This window comes from Panthera onca, chromosome B4 (genome assembly GCF_046562875.1).
Source record: "Panthera onca isolate mPanOnc1 chromosome B4, mPanOnc1 haplotype 2, whole genome shotgun sequence".
Classification (NCBI taxonomy): Eukaryota; Metazoa; Chordata; class Mammalia; order Carnivora; family Felidae; genus Panthera; species Panthera onca.
Window position 1 is genome coordinate 62,336,512 of NC_138345.1, and position 22,134 is coordinate 62,358,645.

Consider the following 22,134-nt stretch of genomic DNA (forward strand, 5'->3'; position numbering starts at 1 on the left):
CTTCTTAATAGCCCCAAACCAGAGATAACCAGATATCCATCTACAATAAAATGGACATATACATACACTGTCGTATATCCATTCAAAGGAAATCTATTCAGCAACAAGAATGAGTGCAACAACAGGGATCAAGGCCATAACACAGACCAAAATACAGAACAAAAACAGAAGACACTGAAGAAAAGGAAATCAAGGAAATCATCTACAGACAAGGGCAGGGTGACTGGAAGGAGGACCTGGCCCCTGTGACACAGGGCTGGGGCAGAAAGCCACAAAGCAACCCCAGCAACATGGACTATGTAGATGGTGATTTGTCCCCTCATCCCCTTGCTCCTCCGTAACAGCAGAGTAGAAGGTGCCAGGACCTTCCAGGCATTCTGGGACCAAGGCCCAGCAGCAGTACCACTCAATACTTGTTGCTTCAGCACCTGGGAAGAGAAACAGCAAGCCTATTTCCGAATGGTGAATCAGAAAAGAGGTCCAAATGACTCATACCTTCTTGTGTTTTTTGTTTTTTTTTTTTTTTTAATTTTTTTTTTAACGTTTATTTATTTTTGAGACAGAGAGAGACAGAGCATGAACAGGGGAGGGGCAGAGAGAGAGAGGGAGACACAGAATCAGAAGCAGGCTCCAGGCTCTGAGCCATCAGCCCAGAGCCCGACGTGGGGCTCGAACTCACGGACCGTGAGATCATGACCTGAGCTGAAGTCGGACGCTTAACCGACTGAGCCACCCAGGCACCCCCCTTCTTGTGTTTTATTTTTAAAGTTCTCCTGTATTAAAAGAACCAATGGTCTAATCAAAGCACCTCAATTTACGGTAGGGTTATTTTTTAAATTCGCATAAGAATCTAAAGACAGGAAAGTAAGAGTATAACCAGGCTTCTCACAAACCCAAACCAGGTGCATACGGGAAAGCAGGGCAGCACCCTACCCTCCCTTTGGGCCACAGGCCTTCCTCACGGCTGCCCTGCTTCCCTCTGTCACATGAGGGCTTCTTGCACCCGTTCGGAACTGAGGCTGGAGTATGGTCAAAAGGGCAGCCCCTTCTCCTTTTCTCCTGTCCTCACACACTTATCACTACAGTCTTCACGGCTCTCTCTCTGGTGTCCAGGTCCTGAGAGCAGTGCCTGTCAACTCCCCTCACCTTCTGGGACCAACTCTTACAAGTCGCTGAACTCCAGCCCCCGCTGACCCTTCCGGTCCCAGTGAGGATGTCACGTCCTCTGACAAACCTGCCCTGTCACAGCCCACTGCTAGGCCAGGTGGGTCCCTCTCTGTGCTCCCACATACTGCTCACACTGCCATCCCACATACTCCCCATACTGCCCGGTAACTGCCTGTTCACGTGCCTGTCTTCTCAGCAAAGCAGAAGCTCCTGGGGGACCGGGCTGTGTCTTGTGGGTAGCTATTTCTCCTTCACCTAGCTCTTCAAATGGATGGATTCTGTGGGTTTTAAAACATTAACCTGATATTAAAATAATACCTAAAAATCTGAAAATATTCCCGTTTTATACTTTTGGTTTTGGTCTGAGGCAACCACACAGTTTTCTATGGTCCTACAAAGATACCTGCTGGGTTTCTAGTTGTCCAGGTATGTAGCTAAAGGGTCCAAACTGGAGATTCTGCTTTTGTGTCTCCCTACCCCCTCAGTGCATAGCTCATGGCATACCATCAAATAGTGAGGAATGTATGACTAAACACACCTCCTCTCCTTTGCCACAGAAGCATCATTAAAAAGAGATGCCAGCCTTACATTTTCTTATTTTACATTCAACTGCAACGAATATAGTTTAAGTGAGAACTCATGTTACCATGGATAAACGATAAAGTGAATCTGAAATGTCATTAAGTCTCTCTGACCTTTTTAATGTGCCATTAATACAGTTTTCTTATTAGCAGAGGCAGCTTCATCAGGATAGAAAAAATGAATTTCAACATGTAAAACTGTCAGCAACAACTTCTAACCCGTACACCCATTTAAAAGAAGTAAATAACACCTTCTGCAAAATAAATACTTGGTTCATTTCTTACCTAAGGTCTATTTCTTTCTGTAAAGCATTTAACAAACACCTTTATTTCAAACCAACATGCTTTCTCTCATCGAGCACAGGTTTGCCTTCCACTGAGCAAACATGTACTAACTGCTTACTATGCAGCAGGCATAGATTTCCAGATTTCCATACAAGAATTCTGTTGGTATACTAATGAACCGCATCCAATAGCATTAAAACTCCCTTAAACGTGTACAGCATTTTCTAGTTCTCAAAGTATTTGCATATAAGGATTAGCTGATCCCAACACAATCTCTATGAAGTGGGTATTACCCTCGTTTTTTGCAGTTGGGAAACAGCCTAAAGGAGGCTGTGACTTGTTCAGTGTCCTGCAGCAACCCCACAGCAGAGCCTATACACAAGACACTGTTTGGGGACTTCACATGGAACCCCCCACCCCCACCCCCACCCCCCTGCATCATACAGTCTTCCATTAGCACATCTTTATTAACAGGGAGAACAGAAGGGAGATATAATGGATCAAATATTGGCGTTTCATGGAGAAGAGCCTGCCTGAGACCCTGACTTACTTCTTGAACAGTGAAGCCCAGAGGAACTTCAGTTTTTATATAACACAAACAAACAAACAACCAAAACTCTAACTTTTGGTTAAAGCGGGGCTGACAAAAACTTAAAACCAGTGTGTGATCCCAGCTACAGCACAGTAAACAGATGACTTCACTGATATAAATGTTTGTCAGAGCACCACACAGCAAGAAATAGAATCCTTACATAAAAAGCTGAGGCTTGACATTTTACTCATTATGAAAAGCAATTTTTGTCTTTATGTTCTAATGTTAGGAAAAAAGAAGAGAACTGTTTCTTTAATTTTTATCAGCTTCTCAGGGATTTAAGATTATAATGGAAACACTATGTAGATTTATTTTTTTTTCTGTTTATTTATTTATTTTGAAAGAGAGAGAGCATGAGTGGGGTAGGGGCAAAGGGAGGAGAAAGAATTCGAAGCAGGCTCTGACAAAGGGCTCGAACTCATGAACCATGAGATCACGACCCAAGCCGAGATCGAGAGTCAGATGCCCAAAGACTTGTATAGTTTTTTGGTGTGTCTTTAGATGTTTGTTTATTTACTTATGAGAGAGAGAGAGAGAGAGAGAGAGAGAGCGAGCAGTCACTCACTCAGTCGGGGAGGGAGGGAAACAGAAGGAGACATAGAATCTGAAGCAGGCTCCAAGCTGTCAGCACAGGGCCTGATGTGGGGCTCGAACCCATGAGCCGTGAAATCATGACCTGAGCTGAAGTCAGAAGCTTAACCAACTGAGCCACCCAAGAGCCCCTTATAGTGAAGTATCAATAAGTGATCCAGACCAACAATTTCCAACAACCTAGAGGTAACGTGGGCTACCTCCATAAGCTGCCCCTTCTGGCTGCCACCCTTTCTTCTTCCTTGTATTTCTCTCCTTCATTCCAAAGTCCAAAATAAATTAGGTCAACTACTATTACATAGAGCCATTTCACTTGGGAAAACTACTCTCAAAGCCTTGATAACCTCTTTCATCCCAAAAAGTTACTTTCTTTTTTTTAATGTTTACTTATCTTTGAGAGAGAGAGAGAGAGCATGCGCGAGAGAGAGAGCACAAGCAGGGGAGGGACAGAGAGAGAGAGGGAAATACAAAATCCAAAGCAGGCTCCAGACTCCGAGCTGTCAGCACAGAGCCCCATCCGGGCTCGAACCCACAGATCGCGAGATCGAGACCTGAGCTGAAGTCAGAGGCTCAACTGACTGAGCCCCCCAGGCAACCTCCTAAAAAAAAGCTACTTTCTATGAACGTAATACAAAATCCATAATGGAGACAAGAGTCTCCTTGCAGAGAGGTCTTCAACCACAGAGGACATAGTTTACACCTGAGGGTTTCAAAGAGGGCGACACACCTGCCTCCAGAACCACTTAGGCTGCTGGTCAAATCAAGACTCTCTTACCGGGGCGCCTGGGTGGCTTGGTTGGTTAAGCGTCCGACTTCGGCTCAGGTCATGATCTCACGGTCCGTGAGTTCGAGCCCCGAGTCAGGCTCTGTGCTGACAGCTCAGAGCCTGGAGCCTGTTTCAAATTCTGTGTCTCCCTCTCTCTCTGCTCCTCCCCTGTTCATGCTCTGTCTCTCTCTGTCTCAAAAATGAATAAACGTTAAAAAAAATTAAAAAAAAAAAAAAAAAAAAAAAAAAAAAAGACTCTCTTACCCACTTAATTCTTTCAGAATTTCTGTGACATGAATTAGAAGCCTTTGCTTGTAAATACTTCTCCGGGTAATTCTGATATTCACCCTAGTTTGGTAATCACTGATTTAAATATCAGAATCACTTCAGTTTCATTTTAAAACACACACACACACACACACACACACACACACACACAGTTTCATTTAAAAAAGACCTTCTAGGGGCGCCTGGGTGTCTCAGTCAGTTAAGCGGCCGACTTCAGCTCAGGTCATGATCTCAAGGTCCGTGAGTTCGAGCCCCGCGTCGGGCTCTGTGCTGACCGCTCAGAGCCTGGAGCCTGTTTCAGATTCTGTGTCTCCCTCTCTCTCTGACCCTCCCCCATTCATGCTCTGTCTCTCTCTCTGTCTCAAAAATAAATAAACGTTAAAAAAAATATAAAAAAAATAAAAAAGACCTTCTAAAAACAAGGCCCTGCTAATTGCTAAACCAAGAACAGAGCATCTCATTTTGCATAGCTCACCTGGAACACACAATGCATTTTAAAATGATAATTTAAATTTTAATTCAATTTGTTCAGAGTTTATTATGAAGTAGCTCTTACTTTAGAGAGAGCTATAAAGATTAGGACGGCATAGTGCCCTAAGACTGTAACAATCAAAACCTAAGGTTTTGTTTGTGCCTATTTAAAACTACCAACTGAAAAAATGGAAAGAGAAAAAAAGAAGCTTCTTTAGAAAGAAGATGCTGAGTTCTACCTTCATCTTATTATTTTGTATCTTGATGTTTTCCTACAAAGTAATACAAGCCTTTGTCTATGTTTCTGAACAGCAGAAACAGATCTACCCACTTAAGTAGATACATTCTATTTGCTTATCCAGGACCACACCTCATGAAAATACATGATGCTGATAGGGGGCCTTTATATTCTTTCACTGAAAATCCCATTTTATCTATTTCCTGGATTTGAAAGACAACAATTTACAATATTATAAAGGCAATACTTCCTCCATCAAGTCTACATGGCTTTACCTCCTGTCCCCTTCCAGTCTGTGGATGGAAAACCAATTACTAGGCAGGAGCCACCAAGAGGGGCCTTAATAGCAGATCATTACGTTATTTCTTCTGCAGGCTCCAGCCCTATGCAGAAGCCATACTTATCTCAGGCTTTTGTTCTTATTTTTAATCCAAGATTTACAAGATTGAATGTCGAAGTATCACATTTCTGAAGAGACTTCCGTAAACAGATGAGTAAATCCTGGGCCAAAAGACAATTCTGTGCTGGAACAAATTGCACGAAAACCTCTTCCATCGTTTCTCAAATGCAAGTGCACTGAAACCACTGAAGCAGAATCTTAGGGCATTTGAAGCAGAATCAACCCCAGAATTGATACTTCAGTGTGATTCTCAGGTGCTTTGGAGACACATGCAGGTTTGGCAATCCGGCTGGAGTACAATCATAAAGGCCCTGGATGGCTGCAGTCAGGGCACAATTTTCGGTGGTAATTTACAAGAAGCATCATAAGTGTCCACGGTCTTGGGTTCTAAAGGACATTTTGTTCAGATGGGACTCAAATTCTAAGTGAACCTTCACACTCAAAGGTGGAGTACAGTACAAATCCTCCCACCATTCAGAATCAGCTGAGCTGGCAGATTGAAAGAAACCACCCAAACCAGAGGCAGAGGAAGGCTGTGGAATGTGTGGTGTGGGCTCCACACGCTGTTTACTCCTCGCCACCCCACCCATCCTTTGTCCTCCTGTGAGGAAGAGACCTCCGGAAGAGACCCAGTGCTGGTTCTAGGCCAGGGCTGCCCAACAGAAATACAAAGAAGCATGCATCATTTCGAATTTTCTATGAGAGTAAAATTTACACAGAGTAAAATCAAGCATGATTAATTTTAGTAATATATTTTGTTCAATGAATATACTCAAAGTATCATTTCAACATATAATCAATATAAAAATTATATTGTACTTTCTTTTTTTCTTACAGGATTTCATCTCCAAAATCCTACATAGACTTTTATTTAATCACAGCACATTTCAATTCAGATTAGCCACATGTGAAGTGCTCAGTACCCTCATGTGACTCGTGGCTCCTGTAGTGGCCAGTGCAGATCTAGACATCACACTGGCCCTCAGCCCCATCCTTCACCTCTCCCATACTCAACTTTTCTTTCAGGATTCTTGCTACAAACCCATAACTCAATCCTTGGCTCTAGCCACTTTCCATTCTGAAATCCAATCACAAAATTTTCCAACCTCAAATTTCCCAAATCACTAACCTGATATTTATTTTTATTTTTATTTTTATTTCTTGTCCCTCTGTTTTAGAATGTGTTTTTGTTTCTACTCCCTCTCTTTCACCTTCTGGCCCTTGTTCCCACTGAAATTCCATGTGGGATGGGAGGGATGGAGGGATTTGGACATAAGAAGGCAAAATTTCCTGAACTATAAAGTGGTTTAAAAAGTCACAGCTATAGCCAAGCTTTCTAGACGTTCAAAGTGCAAGAACTGTGAAAGCACAGGAGGTTAAGTAGGAGAGCCAAGCTGACAAACAGGAGGGGGACAGAGGGTCCCACAGAGCGAGTTCCCTTAGACACTCCTGGCTAAGGGCTTCACCACCTCACAGTGAAGGAGATGAAAATTAACGCCAGAGCCACCACGCTGTATTTGTATTGTTGTGTTATGTGTAATCACGCAAATTGACCAGATACCCCACAGCATAAATCCCATCATTCTCAAGGAAACATTTTGTTGCTTGTACGAAGTTACAAGTAAACAAACCCTTACAGATATTTTTGAAAACAGAAAATTGAACAAGGCATTGAGTTCGGGGGAGGCTGCAACTGATAATTACAACCACACTTCTCGTGTTCCTGAAGGGAACTACCAGGTGTGCAACAATCTCCTCAGAAGGCACCTCAACGAGGCTCACTCCTTTCACTGGGTGCTATAACCAGGACCACCATTCATCCACTCAACAATACACTCAAGATTGATTTTGTGCCAGGCTCTGAGCTCAAGCCTAGTAAGATAATGAAATAGCGTTAGGAGTCACCAAGGCAGCCATTGCTCGCAGAGCTATGAGCAAAACTATTCCATACCCCAAGTCTGCTTTTAGAACACTCTCCTAACCAACTTCCTGATACCTACTTCTATGAAGTGGTCACCTCTCTTCTTGAATGGAAGACACCAGCCCCGAAGTCACCCCAGCCACCTACCCTAGACCTATTCCTCTGACAAATGCTCCCACTGCAAAGCTGCCAGGCTCGAGGCTCCCTCTCCCTTCTAAGTCAACACACCAAGTCCTAAATGTCAAGAAAGGAGCAATCTTACTGAAGCAGTTCACGCTCTGGTAGAAATAACTAAATGTACAGGCTGTGGGAGGTGGGCAGTCATACGAGTTTTCTATCAGGGAAACCTTCCTGCAACAGCTAGCACTTACCTGAGCCTTCATGAATGGGTTGGGCTTAGACTGGGAAACAGATGTCACAGGCAAACAGGAAATGGATGGGGGGCTGTGAGGGCCCCAAGACTCTGAGATGTTCTGTTGTAGTGGTTCAGGAAACATGCCTGAGAATCGTTATGGATACACGATTATAGTGGGGGGGGAGGGGGGGGTAAAGAACATGTTATTAACATGTTTTTGATTTTCTTTTCTTTTTTTTAAGAAAATACCATCACAGGTTATATCAGACACAAAGCTATGTACTCATTAAGTCTGTTTAATTCTCCTTCCCCTGAGTACTGAGGAGACTCTATTTCCCAGTACCTGGGGCACAGGTGCCATGAATCTCTTGAAGCTTAAATGATGTTGATAAGGTGTGTGGCTAAATGAATGCCTGATGATACTAAGGAATTAATGACAATATTTTTAGGATATCATTTAGATATGGTAGTTATATTTAAAAAAAAATTTTTAACAGTTATTCATTTTTGAGAGACAGAGAGAGACAGAGCATGAGTAGGAGAGGGACAGAGAGAGAGAGGGAGACACAGATTCCAAAGGAGGCTCCAGGCTCTGAGCTGTCGGCACAGAGCTTGACGCGGGGCTTGAACTCATGGAGTGTGAGATCATGACCTGAGCTGAAGTCAGGCGCTTAACTGACTGAGCCGCCCAGGTACCCCTGGTGGTTATATTTTTAAAGACATTCTATTGCTAGGGTATGAATGTTTGGGTGAACCCCCACCCCCGTCCCAAAGTAATATGTTGAAACCTAATCCCTAATGTCATGGTATTAGGATGTGGGGCCTTTGGGAGCTGATTAGATCAAAAGGATAGAGTCCCTAGAAATAAAATTAGTGCCCTGGGGTGCCTGGGTGGCTCAATTAAGTGTCTGACTCTTGATTGTGGCTCAGGTCATGATCTCACGGTTTATGAGACAGAGCCGCATGTCAGACTACACTGACGGGGAAGAGCCTGCTTGGGACTCTCTCTCTTTCTCTCTCTCTCTCTCTCTTTCCCTCTCTGCCCCCCCCCCCCCCCCCCGCTTGTGTGCACTCTTTCTCTCTCAAAATAAATAAATAACCATTAAAAAAAAAAGAGCTAAGATTAGAGCTCTCATAAAAGAGATTCCACAGAGCTCCTTCACCTCTTCCACCATGAGCAAACACAGTGAGCAGGAGGGGACTAGGAACCAGGAAGAAGGCTCTCACCAGAATATGATCATGCTAGTGCCCTGATCTTGGACTTCCAGCCTCTGGGACTAAGAGAAATACGTTTCTGTTGTTTAAAAGCCACCCAGTCTATGGGATTTTGTTAGAGCAGCCTGAATGGACTAAAATATGTTTTAGAGGCACTACACACTGAAATAATGATAACTGAATTGACATTATATGTGGGACTGGTCTCAGAACTGTTTGGTGATGGTTGGGGAAAATGGAGAGGGGTTGTAAGTGTGGGGGGTTTGATGAAACAAGGCTGAACACAGTTGATAAAGGCTGAAACTGGGTGATGGGAACAAACATGGGAGTTTGTTACAGCAGTCTCTACTGTTATGTATTTGAAAGTTTCAACATAAGATGTATGGGACCCTCCAACTCTCTCTTCTTCTGCCTACACTGACATAGTCATTCCAGATGGTGGGACTCTAAAATGCAAGCAGCGTAAAACCCAGGGGCTGCACTAGGAAGAGAGCTTCCCTAGGGAGCGGCAGAATCCACAGCCATCTCCCTATGATCAAAAACTAAACCTTCTCAACGTCAAGCCATTTCCATTTTGGAGCTTACTATTACATCAGTATATATGGTTTCAGAGATGATTTAGTCTGAGATGGCCTATGCAGTCTAGGGTTGTATAAGAAATTATTAGAAATTTGCAGGGAGGAAGAAAAGAATAGGGAATAGTAGGCAAGAGGTAGGACTAATAATAAATAATATATAACTGAGACCAGAGACCTGATGAAAAAAGTCAATGAGAACTCCCCAGGGGAGGAGTAGCTGAAGGATTCTGTCATACAACGATGTCTACTATAAATTATTTGTGTATGGCTTTACAATATAGTTCTGCTCACTTGTCCTCACATTTCAGTAAAATCTCTTATATGCAAATGCCTTACATAAGTGATACTTCAGGGGATATTAAGGTGAAAGGTCTATGATCTCTATCTTGGTTGGCACAAGAAAAGGAAATGAGAATGGCCACAGGCAGTAAAACATGGGTGAGGTGGGAAGTTTAGCAGGAAAAGGAAAAGGAAATGGGAAATGCCCATGAAAAGATAAGGTTCTTGGGAAGGATTAAAAATCAGGAGAGGGTAATAATGGACACCCAGCAGGTGGGAAAAGACTTGAGCCAATTTTCTTTAAATCTCAAAGAAGAGTCAACATGATATTGGGGTTCCATAATCACATGCATTTTTAAATATGTCATTACATTCTATGGGTCATTCTCATGATGGAGCAGAGTTATTCTACGATGCCTTATGATAAAATGAGTAAGACTACGTTTTCCATATTGGAGTGTACAAAGGCATATCCAGCTGAAAATGTCTTAATGCCAAAAAGCAAGGCAAGGATAAATCCAGAGGTGGTGGTTTGAAGTGGCCATTAGAGGCAGAAAGGTAAATGTAGGTATCATGTTTATAGATGCAACAGACATATGAGAGTAGATTTAATCATGTCTTCATCTATTATACAATAAAGTTATTGTGGCTCTGCCCTGGGCTTAGCACTGGCTAATATGCTGGAGACCCAAAGGAATATGATACGGTCTCCGCCCTTGAGAAACATATATTTAAGTGGGAAATAAAAATTAGTAAATAGTCCATAAAGTAAAGTGTAATAAGACACAAAAAATATGTGGCCAAGATTTGGAGGTAAGAAGGTTCTGGCAAGATCTAGAATCAACAATGGCTAAAGAATGAAGGAAAGGGCATTATAGGACTGGAAAAGCACCATGTAAAAAGACTCTGAGGTAAAAGGCAGGGCTGCATTTAAGGAACTGAAGCAGATTAGGATAGTTAATGGCTAAGGTTAGGGAGGAAGGTGGTGGGGTACCAAGAGATAAGCCTGAAGAGAATAGCTATGGCCAAATTCCTACTGCTTATTCTAGAGGTACAGGAAACCACTGACTTTTAAAATAGCAAGCCAGTGAGAAATACCATCTGGAAATAGTGTGGAAGATGGATCCAAGGAGAGCAAACTGTAGGAAGAGAGACAAGTTACAAGGATTTCAGTAATACAGGAGAGAGTCCATGAGGACTTTAATGAAAATGGCAGCAGCAGGGGTGGATGTAAGTAAAGAAATTCTAGCAACATTAAGATCAAAGGGACAGGACTGTGTGATGGCTTAGAGGTGAGGAATAATAGGAAGGTAGTAGTCAGTCATGATTACTAGGTTATTTGGCTTGGACAATTGTGCCTGGGGGAATCTGCTTGTCCAGAGAAAGCTGTGCAATCAAACTACAGTATCTCCTCCATTCTTTAAATTCTTACACTTTTCTTCTCAGGCCTAAGGTAGAAACATTTAATTCAATCTCATGCCATTCAACTGATCCACACAATCTCAATTAACTACGAGTTGAAAAAGTTATTGATCAGTCACACAGAATTCTTGACAGCTAATACAATCTGAATGTTTGGGTTAAAATGGAAAGATGAAAAATTAAGAGCCTCATTGCCAGTGTATCGTGATAATGATGATCCTCCAATTCTTTATCAGTTTACCTTGTGCTCTGACATGCCCAATGATCAGGTGTAAGAAGTCAAATTCTAAATGGCTTCCAAACTACTGTTAACATAAACTGTACCAATGTACGGTTTTCAAAATATTTTTAAAAACCTTAATCCTCATACAAATACACAATGAAAATAAAGGTGTGTATAACTTTTTAATAAGGGAACCAGAAACTTGATAAAGTCAGTTTAAAAGAAAATTTGAGTTAGGCAAAGCCTTCTTAGATAGAAGCATGAGCAACAAAAACAAAATAGACTGAATTTCATCAAATTTAAAAACATCTGTGCTCAAAGGACACCATCAAGAAAGTGAAACAACAACCCATAGAAAGGTAGGAAATGTTTATAAATCATATATCTGGTAAGCAATCTATATCTAGAATATATAGAAAACTAATACAGCTCAGTAATAAAAAGACTCAGTAATAAAATAATAAAATGCCTCAATAGTAAAAATAATTAAAAACCGGTCAAAGAATCTGAATAGACACATCTTCAAAGAAGATACAGAAATGGCCAACAAGCATATGAAAAGATGCTCAACATCATTAGCCATTAGGAAAATGCAAATCAAAACCATAATGAGATACCATTTCATACCTGCTTGTATGGCTGTAATTAAAACAACAGAAAGATAATCAAAAAGACAAGTGTTGGTGAGGATATGGAGAAACTAGACCCTCACATAAGCCCTGCAGGCATGTAAAATGGTGCAGCTGCTTTGGTAAATAGTCTGGCAGCTCCTCAAAAAGTTAAATACAAAGTTAATACATATGACCTAGCAATCCCACTCCTAGGTACATGTGTAAGAGAAATGAAAACATACATTCAAACATTCATACATGAATGTTCACAGCAGCATTATTCATAGGGGTCAAAAAGTACAAACAACCCAAATGCCCACAGATGAAAGGAAAAATTAAAAAGTGGCATACCCATATAATGACATATTACTGGGGAATTAAAAAAGAATCAAGTATGAATACAAGTTACAACATGGATGAATCTTGAACACACTATGCTAAGTGAAAGGAGTCAGTCACAAAAGATCCATGATTATTTGATTCCATTGGTATGACACATCCAGAACCGGTAACTCAACAGAGACAAAAAGTTGTCTAGGAGTGGGGGACAGCTAAAGGATATAAGGTTTCTTTCTGGGGAGATGAAAATGTTCTAAAATTGATTTTGATGATGGTTGCACAATTCTGTGAGCATAACAAAAATCACTGAATTGTATACTTTAAATAGGTGAATTGTATGCCATGAAAATTGTACCTCTGCTGAAAGGGAGGGCCTACACTGGCCAACCGCATCTTGTTCTGTGTCCTTCACCTTGACCACGCCTCCTCCCCTTGAGTAACCTCCCGCTCACCTGCCTAACAGGACTCCGACCCTTCCCCAGCCAATCGGCTGAGGCCACAGCCATTACCTCACCAACTGCCCCTAGGCCCCAATAAAACCTTTGTCCTTTTGAAACTCGCTCTCTCTCCCAGGTATCTCACCGCTGTGTCAGTGCAGGTAGGGGATTGAGCTCGAGCTAGCTCGAATAAAGGCTCTTTTGCTTTTACATCGGACTCGGCTCCCTGGCGGTCTTTGGGGATCACGAATTCTGGGCATTAACAGTGCAAAGCTGTTATTATGCATATATATGTATACTTATATCAATATATACAAATTAGATTTGAAAAACTAGTGTTACAATGTTCATGAAAAACAAAAAGGAATGAGATTGGTAAATTAGATACAAGTTTGTCCAATGTCCTACAAGGCAATAAAACTGTAACATTTGAAGCCTTATTTCCTACTAGAGAGAAAAGAAATAATCACTGCTATCATATTTCTGTATGTTAAGTTCTAAGTTGACAGAGTTGTAAAATATAGTAGTATAGATATAAATAAGTCAATCAAAGTTGTATTCCTCTAGGTTTGTTAGACAATGTCTTACATTACAGTAAATGTCACACAGTCATCTGTTGTCTTATTCCCTCATCTTTGATAATTTTTAACAAACTATTCTCAAGAGCAAACCACAATGATTTTGCATCCCAGTGTTGGTAAATAGAAAATGACAGGGTATTTCCTCCTGGCTAATTACATGGAAATAGATTATGTAAAAGTGAAGGGGGGGTGCCTGGGTGGCTCAGTTGGTTAAGCGTCTGACACTTAGGTTTAGGTGATGATCTCACAGTTCCTGGGATTGAGCTTGCCCAAAATTCTCTCTCCCTCTCTCTGCCCCTCCCTTGTGCTCTCTCTTTCTCTCAAAATAAAGAAATAAAACAAACAAACAAGCAAACTGAAGGAATCTCAGAACTATAAAGTCACAGGAAATCATTTGAAACAAAGGAAAACTTGACCAAGCAACTCTTAAAACTATTAGGATTTTTTTAAAACTACATGGAATTAGTAACTATAGGAATTATTAAAGAAAAAGTCTGAAAACTCTCACCTGATAATAGAATAAGTTATTATAGAAACTTTAAAAGATAAAATACTTGCAAGATGGAAGCAAAGATGCTACAAAAGTTGTTCGGAATTTACAAACCCAGTGAAAGAGGTGAGGCATTAATGAGACAGATTGACAAAGCTGAATGACAAACCTGTGATTAGTAATGACGGGCTCACAGAGCCAGCCAAATCATAGCTAAATTGCACAGCTAATGAGAAGAAAAGAAAAACCAACAGGACTAGGAAACAGACCAAGGTAATCCAATTTAAGAATCATCAGCCTACCAGAGGTCAAACAATTATTCAAGCAGAATAGAAACCTTACTTGAGAAAGGAATTAAAGACAATTTTCTGGATGCTCAAAAGAGACAATTATAATGCAGCTATCTTAGAGGAATGTGAAAAGCCATTTAGAGGAACTGTCATTGAAATGTCCCTGGGTTTCTATGTATTTTAAGCATGAAACACAAAAACAGAAAGATATGTTTTTTGAAAGAAAAAAAAAAAAAAAAGAGGATATTGTGTTCTATCACATATTGATTGAATCACCTGAGAACAGTCACTTAGATGGAGTCATATAAAGTCCTAAATGAAATATGTATCAGATCCCTCTGAAAAAGGATACATATGCCTTGAAAGTGAAAGACAGAAGCTGGCAAGTGACTGGCCCAAGGTACTAATTTTGCCAGAGGTTCCACCAAAGAATTTTTTTCTGCCACCAGAAGAGATAAAAAATGCAACCGGCAGCTAAGCAGTACAGGTAGGAAGGCAGTGAGTCAGAGACCAAAGGCACCTTGTCCTGACACTAAGAACCGTGGGGCAGGCACTTGTTTACTGATGACAGAGACAGGAATGAAATAATTGGTTGGTGAGTTCAGAACCTTCTGTTCTGGAGGTCAATGTAGCTATTTAAGGAGGTACAGAAACTGAAACAATTTATCAGTGAGCTAAAAATATCCACAAAGGGATCCCAGAAATTTTGAAAGCCAGGGAGAACTAAAAAGGACAAGTAGATTGCAACATTAATAAAAAGTGGGTTAAAGATGTCATGATTAATCAAACAACAACGTTTTTAAAAAGATAAGGTATAAACAATAATGTATAAGGCTCCAGACTACCTCGAAGAGATAAGCCAACACTCGAGGCTGGATATCATATGATTTCTGAAGGCAGAGTCAAGATTCTTTAATATAAATACATGACAGAAGTAAATAGACACAATTATGACATAATGTTTTTGTAAAAACGGATTAATCAAATTGGAAGTTATCTTTTTTGAAAGGGAAACTGTCTTTGAAAAAGAAGAAAATAAAGAAAAACATAAAAGGCAAAGCAAGTAGAAATGTATCAATTAAAACAAATTAGATAAATGAGTCAAATAAAGCAAAGATAACCGGCCGGCAGAGAAACAGAATCCAACAATGTGCTGTCCCTAAGATACAAGTAAGCCAAATGGGCAATAGGTCAAGGTTTAATTTAAGTTTTATTGTGTCTTTGCAAACACAAAAAGAGTGAAGGTTACTATTATGAAAATATTATATGTGAAAAGGTATATATAAAACTATAAAAATTTAATAACGGTGCATCTTAATGTTTTAACGTAATAGCAGTAATATATCCTGAAGAAAAGTCATGAAAATTGCCAAATATAATTATATCTGAAAGCCTTAGCAGGACACCACAGCTGACTGAACAGGTAAGGAATTAAAAACCTTTTCAATAAATCAGATCCCCTGATCAACATCACTTCTTAATCCAATATCTCTAAATCTCTTAAAGACAAATAGTGTGATAGAATTGCTCTATCTTAGCAAAAATCGTTCATTTCTGTTTTCCACTTTCAACCTCTCCACTGATTCTACAAATAGTTTTAATACTCAGTCAACCTCTATAGGCTTGGCGGTGCACTGTTCTGTAACATTTGCCATATAGGCCACTCAGTAGACATTTGCCATTGATCATAAGTGCTCAACAAAATACTTGCTGAATAGCCAAATACATACCAATATGGGAACAGTAGCAATAAGCCTGGCAACACAGCACCACCCGCTGAAACAAATTCCAAATGTATGAATAGTAGTTTCCCCCCAACCCCCAGGATGGAATACAACCCTTCTTTCCTCAAAAGGCAAAGGCAAACTCTCATTTAAGACTATTTAAAACAATTGAATGAGTACCACGTTAAGTTAAAAAAAAATATGTTTACTGACCTTGTAAGAATGTAAGGCGAAAATGAAGCTGGATTATCCTGCTCTGAAAAGAGGGGCATAGATCCTCCCATTATCCACAGACGGAAGTACAAAACGACAATCACCTTCAAAGAAAAGGAGATTTGGTAAGAAAGTCATTGCTCGTTGGGCGTAAGCCCCACCTTTCTGGAGGATGCTTCCAGATGCTTTACAAATATTTTGTTTCATAATGAGCACTTCTATAAAATCCTAACACTCAAGATGAGTACGCAAGATGGGAACAGCTGGGTAAGGAGAAGAGTATAAACAATGAAGGTGTTGAGGGAGAGGCAAGCAAATTCTTAATTACAGCTGTCAGTATCAAGCATTTATCAGCTGTTATCCACTGAGCTAAAGACTTTCCATCTTTCCTGCGGCCTCACAGAACCTAGAGGTAGATGAGACAGCTGAGGCTTCCAGGTAATTTACCTAGGATCCCACAGTTAATAAACTGCAAGATCCAGGAGTTGAATCTATGTCTTGTCCAACCGCTTTCTTAACCGTTCCATTTGAACAGCCCCATGAAAGTTAATTTAAAATACAATAAACAATACTGCTGGGTTTTGGATAAACACATTTGAAGTGTTCCAACCCTCCAATGCCCTGAAGGAGAACATTCATGAAGGGTTATTTCAACAAATTCCGGGGCACAGCTTTTGTGTCACCCGCTGGAATTCTATCACTAAATGGTGCTATCCTGTTGCCAAGGTGAATAAGAAAGCCAGAAGGATAGACATTTCTGTGGGGAGGAGAGTTCGCCCAAACAGGCCTTCCAGATGCTTCTCATTTCAACAGGACCAATTACATTGTTTTTATTAAAGTCAGAGGAAAACCTTTGCTTGAATAAAAAAGCTAAAGGATTAATTTTGGAGGTAGTTAAGGCTGGATTTTTTTCCCCATGAATATCACTGACTTCCTTTATAAATATCTTTTATATAAATAACCTCAAATCTAAAATCCTAAAATAAAAGTATGGTGTCAGCCAAAAGCATAGCAACAGTAAACAATGCCTAGGCAGCCAATTAAAAATCGTCTTAACACTCGCAATGTCCTGCTCAAACTGAAGTTAAATTCTTACAGGCTTTATAATGGAAAATATCAACTACAAATGTAACAGCACAAGTATCCTGAAAGAATATAAATTCCCTAAAATACTATGAAGAGGAAAAAAGCCGTGATAATTAAACAAGAAGAGTAGGAAGATAAATAGTAGAAAGGGCTTTGATAATAAATTTTTAAAAGAACAAAGGGATTAATAATTTACAACTTTCATCACTCCAATGATGTCAGATTACTTGCATTCCCATACAATTCTAAGAAAATAAATCACTTCTGAAACCAGTGATGAATCATCCTAGCTCTGTGCAAAGATACTAGGGAACACTTTAGAGAAATGTTTTGTCCCTTTTGTTGAGACTGTCCAGTCAAGGCTCTCCACCTTCATTGAAATTTTCCATACTCTTCTTCCATAAACACGCTTTAGCATCACATTAATTGTGTGAAGAAAATCACATTAATTGGTGACATTACAATTCAAAGACTTTTTTGTAAGTTTCCTATCAAAATTTATCATAAATTTTGACAGAAATTTATGGCAGACAGCAGTGGCATAACAGACTGATCTCCTAATCATGAATTCTTGAATCCAAGAATGTAAGAAAATAATTATTGGGACTGTCACCAGAGATGGCCACCAAAAATTCCTGCCCCCTTTGCATGTACATTCTGCTCTTCTCATCAAGAATGAAGCCAACTGCCCCTCCTCTTAAATCTAAGTTGGTTTTGTGACTTGCATTGACCAAGACAATGTTGTATAAAGTGCACTGCATCAGTTCTGGGCCTCACCCTTGAGAGGTCCTGCAACTTTTGGCTCATTCTTTTAGAACCCAATTGACATGTTGTAAAAAAAAAAAAAAAAAGTCCTGGCTACACTGCTGGAGGGAGGTCACAGAGAGAGACTCTAGAGGAGGAGATACCACAGACAGACAACCTCACCCAGCTGACAGCTACAAGAACCTGCCTGTGCAACCCCAGTCAAAAATCATGATGAGCAATTAGAACCATCCAGCTAGATGCTGTCCAAGCTAAAGCATTCAGGGTAAATATATGTGGTTGTTGTTTTAAGCCACTAAGTTTGGGGGTGGTTTGTTTTGCAGCAATAGATAACTGATACAGCCAGGTTTGTGCTACTGAGACAATTCAGGATCAGCACCTTGAAAGGGACTCATAAAATACTATAATTCATCCGGTCTGTCTTTGAGTTACCATATTCCCAGAAGGCTTTCATACATACCTTCCAAGGCGTTGTAACATTTATGGCATGTAAACTCTTTGAGCCTAACATCATGTTGTTCGAATATATTGCTGATTCTATTAAATAATCTGGACCATGTCTCTGAGCCAAGTTAAAATAAAACACTTCTTATCAGATATTTCAGAAGCATATCTATACTTACATAAGTTATGACCAAAGTGGCCCTTTTTAAGAATGGCCTCATGGTAAGCAGGAAATTTCTATTGGTCCTTGCTGTCAAGTACCTGAAACAGGACAGAAAAAAAAATTAAGTAAGTTTTAGAGTCCACCACACATAATGTTCTCCATTCAATGTGAATAGGTCATAGCTTGAGAAAAGACTAGAAAGGATCATAGCTAAGAGCATGGCTCCTGGAGTCAGACCACCTGGGTTTCAGTCCCACAGCTGCTTACTGTCTGGAAGGCCTGGAGCAAGTTTCTTAACTTCTTTGCACATCTGTTTTCCTCACTTATAAAAAGGGGGATAGTAGTAATATCTACTCCACAGAAAAGCTGTGGGCAAAAATGAAAGAATAAATGGAGCAGGACCTAGCACTGTCAGCTATGAATATTACTAGCCCATCTACCCAAATAACCCAGGCATTCTGGCAAATATAGGGTTACACTGGTCAAAGGGATGATCTTAAACAAATTAAGAGTTTAGCTATTTAATTTAATTTGAGAGACACTACATCTTCAACCTACAAAATATCTCACAAATATCTTACCCCTAAAAAAATAAAGGATGCCAAGGTTGCCCAAGTTAAGAAATTTACCCAAGGTAACAAAGGTAGTCAGCATCAGTGGTGGGATCACAGCTCCCCAATATGCAGTGGGCAATTTTCTCACCTGCCTATGGCCTCTGGAACCAAACTAGGTTACCAGAATGTCAACTTCTAGAGGGGCAGGAAGTTATAAGGACTCTGCGTCTGCCACAGCTCACTCACTTGTACAAAGTAGGAGCTCCATATTTCCACATATAAGGCACATGATTGGCTGGTTTTAATAAAGACCATGAAAGGGAAACCAACAGAAAGTTATTAACAAACCCCAAGCAAAAACCTAAAGCAAGTCATTTCACCTACATGCAAATTTCTGTATTTTAATCTACAAAGTGAAGGAAACAAGTCAAATCGAATCATGTAATCCAGGAAGCAGTTCCCACCTCATCCTTATTTTCCCTACCCTTTTTCATTTTTTTCTTTTACCCTACTTAATCCAATTTCTCTTCAAAGTATTTCTTCCCAGAATCTCTTAAAATCTGCACTTGAATGAGGTCCCTTTACACAATGGGAATATTCCCATTATTCCCAATATCCCCAATATTCTATTGGAGAGAGATCCCTTTATAAGGCCTGAGTGGGTTACTATCACAAAAAAGTCTATCTTGACAACTGCTTATAAAACATATATATCCAAATATGTCCAAATGGTACTGCAAGGAGGTACTATAATGTCACTCAGAAGCAAGTCCTCTCTTCTTGCTTCCTTTTCCTCTTCCTGGTTCAGAAACAGCTGTGGATCTGACCTTTCAAGTTTTTAATGAGTGGAGAAAAGGAGCTGAGCCCAAAAAAAACCACTAGCGTCAGCTTTTAGCAAAATCTGGACTGGATCCATCCCCAAGCACTGCACTTAAACCTTGGCAAGGAGGACGGCCAGGGATACTGTCTGCTCTCACAACACAGGTGCATCACTAATGTCCCCAAAATAGGCTTAAGGGAGTCCACCACCTCCTGAATCTGGACACAAGATTTGTGTATGTTTTCATCTGTGCATTTCTCTGAAGCAAAATCCTTGGCTTTGATCTTTAGTGTCAACTGGATCTATGATTCCAAAAAGGTCAAAGCACCGGTAAGTGTCTTGTCTCAGCTCTGCCTCCACTATTACTATCATTTTCAGAATGACTCAACAAAGATCAACCTGGATATTTCTGCTGTTCCTTTACAGGATGTAATGTAAATGGCAGCAGGGAGGGAATAGCAATGCGGGAAGGAAAAAGGTGCTGGGGAGGCCTGAAATTGTGACACATATGAATGAAAAAGTGTTTCTTGGGTTGGTCTGCTCTTGGAAGCTTCATTTCTCAGGTTCCCTCTGTTGCTGCTTTATTTTAGCACAGTGTTAAAAGTCAGAAGTGGCTTCCTCTCTATAAAACAACAAACCGTAGGGTTTAGGGTGTTGTTTTTTTTTTTTTCAATGTTAAACTTAGGCAAATTCCCAAATTCTGCATTTTGTTTCACTGAAAGCTCACTACAATGGTTATTTCAGGGAGTGATATTTATAAAGTGTCCCTTTGTTAAGAAATTTTTCCTCCCTGATAAATCTCATTTCCTTAAGGGGTTAAGCTCTTTCAGACATCAAATAATTTGTTCTTTAAGATGTAGTATCCCAAAGCAATGAAAGCCTAGAATGATACATACAGCACTGTTGAAAAATGACCTCTTCGAAGATTTCTATTTCTAGTTTCTGTCCAATATTAAAAGAGAAAATAAGCCAAAATGATATGGGCCCTTTTTTGGTAAACACTAGGTCAGAGGCTGAGATTCCTAAGCTCATACAGGAAGTACTCCAAGAGCTGAATTCTCTGTATCCCTTCCTCCTACCCAACTCACAATAAAATTAGATAGTGAAATTCTCCCCACTAATTTATGACATACGTATGGTCTGTAAAGTAGAATCAAACATCAACAACAAATAATGACAATATTATTATTAACATCATTAAAATGCCAAATAATTCATATATGCCAGACACAAATCTAAGTGATTCAATTGTAATTATTTACTACTTACAACCATTCCGTGAGGAAAAATATTATAATTCCTTTTTTACAGAGAAAGAGACCAAAAAACTAGAAGTAATACTTAGCTATTCTATCAGATTCTCTCAGCTATTCATTTCAATCGCAAGCTTAAGTATCTGTAAGTGCCTTATAAACAAAAGGCGCTATGCAAATACCACCACTGATAATGTTCAATTTCAGTCTCTGCTGTTTTCCCTGTGACCCACAGAACGTTCCAACAACAAAATCAAACCACTGAGGAACCCTCTAAGATGGGAGCTAAGGGTTCTACTCCTGTGCTTCCAATTCATTGGTTATATGACTTGTAACAAGTCCACAAGGAGCTTTGTTTCCTTCTTTTATCAGTGAGAGTTGGACTTAAATGGTTTTAGTCTAAAGTACTGTGATCCTTGGATGTTCTCACCAGCTGATGACATCATAAAGTGACAACTGAAGAAAAACAGAGAGAACCCTACTGAAAAATTTAAAAAGAAATGCCAAGGGATTAGGAGGAAGCAATTGTTAGTTCAAGTATGAGACTTGAGAGACCCTTCATAATCTGCAGTTGCACATGAAAAAAATATTTTAACATCAGTTTGGGGTGTTGGCATTATCACCTCTGCATTTTTAACAATTTCTGATTTTAGGCAAATAAAAGCAAAAGACCAAGATTATCCAAAGTAAATTCCCTAACCTGTGCTCCCCTACATCCTGTACTTTCTATTTTTCTGACGTCAAATTTTCTATTAACATTTACCTTCTCAGTTGATTGCGTTCAAATATTCAGAGCTAAATGGGATTTCCTGAAGTTTTCCTCCATAGTTTGTCAGTCATCAAATCCCAGGGAGGTCCCAGCTGAGACCAGGACAACCAACCACCCTGGATCACCCACCATAATCTTCAGTGTTAAATAAATGCTCATTATTTCAAGCCACTGAACTTGGGTGACACAGAATTATTGTGTCAGTGGATAATTTATATAACAC

At 40.0% G+C, this 22,134-nt stretch overlaps 1 protein-coding gene across 3 annotated transcripts in view; it reads right to left on the minus strand.

Annotated features, from left to right (window-relative positions):
* Positions 1–22,134, minus strand: part of TMTC1 (transmembrane O-mannosyltransferase targeting cadherins 1) — a 278,857-nt gene that overhangs the window by 137,107 nt on the left and 119,616 nt on the right. For all 3 annotated transcript variants that reach the window (XM_078449959.2, XM_078449960.2, XM_078449958.2), the window contains 2 exons: positions 18,532–18,613; positions 16,058–16,161 (listed from right to left, as the gene is read on the minus strand). In XM_078449959.2, the coding sequence (XP_078306085.2) occupies positions 16,058–16,161; positions 18,532–18,613 (186 nt within the window). The remainder of the gene's footprint in view (positions 1–16,057; positions 16,162–18,531; positions 18,614–22,134) is intronic.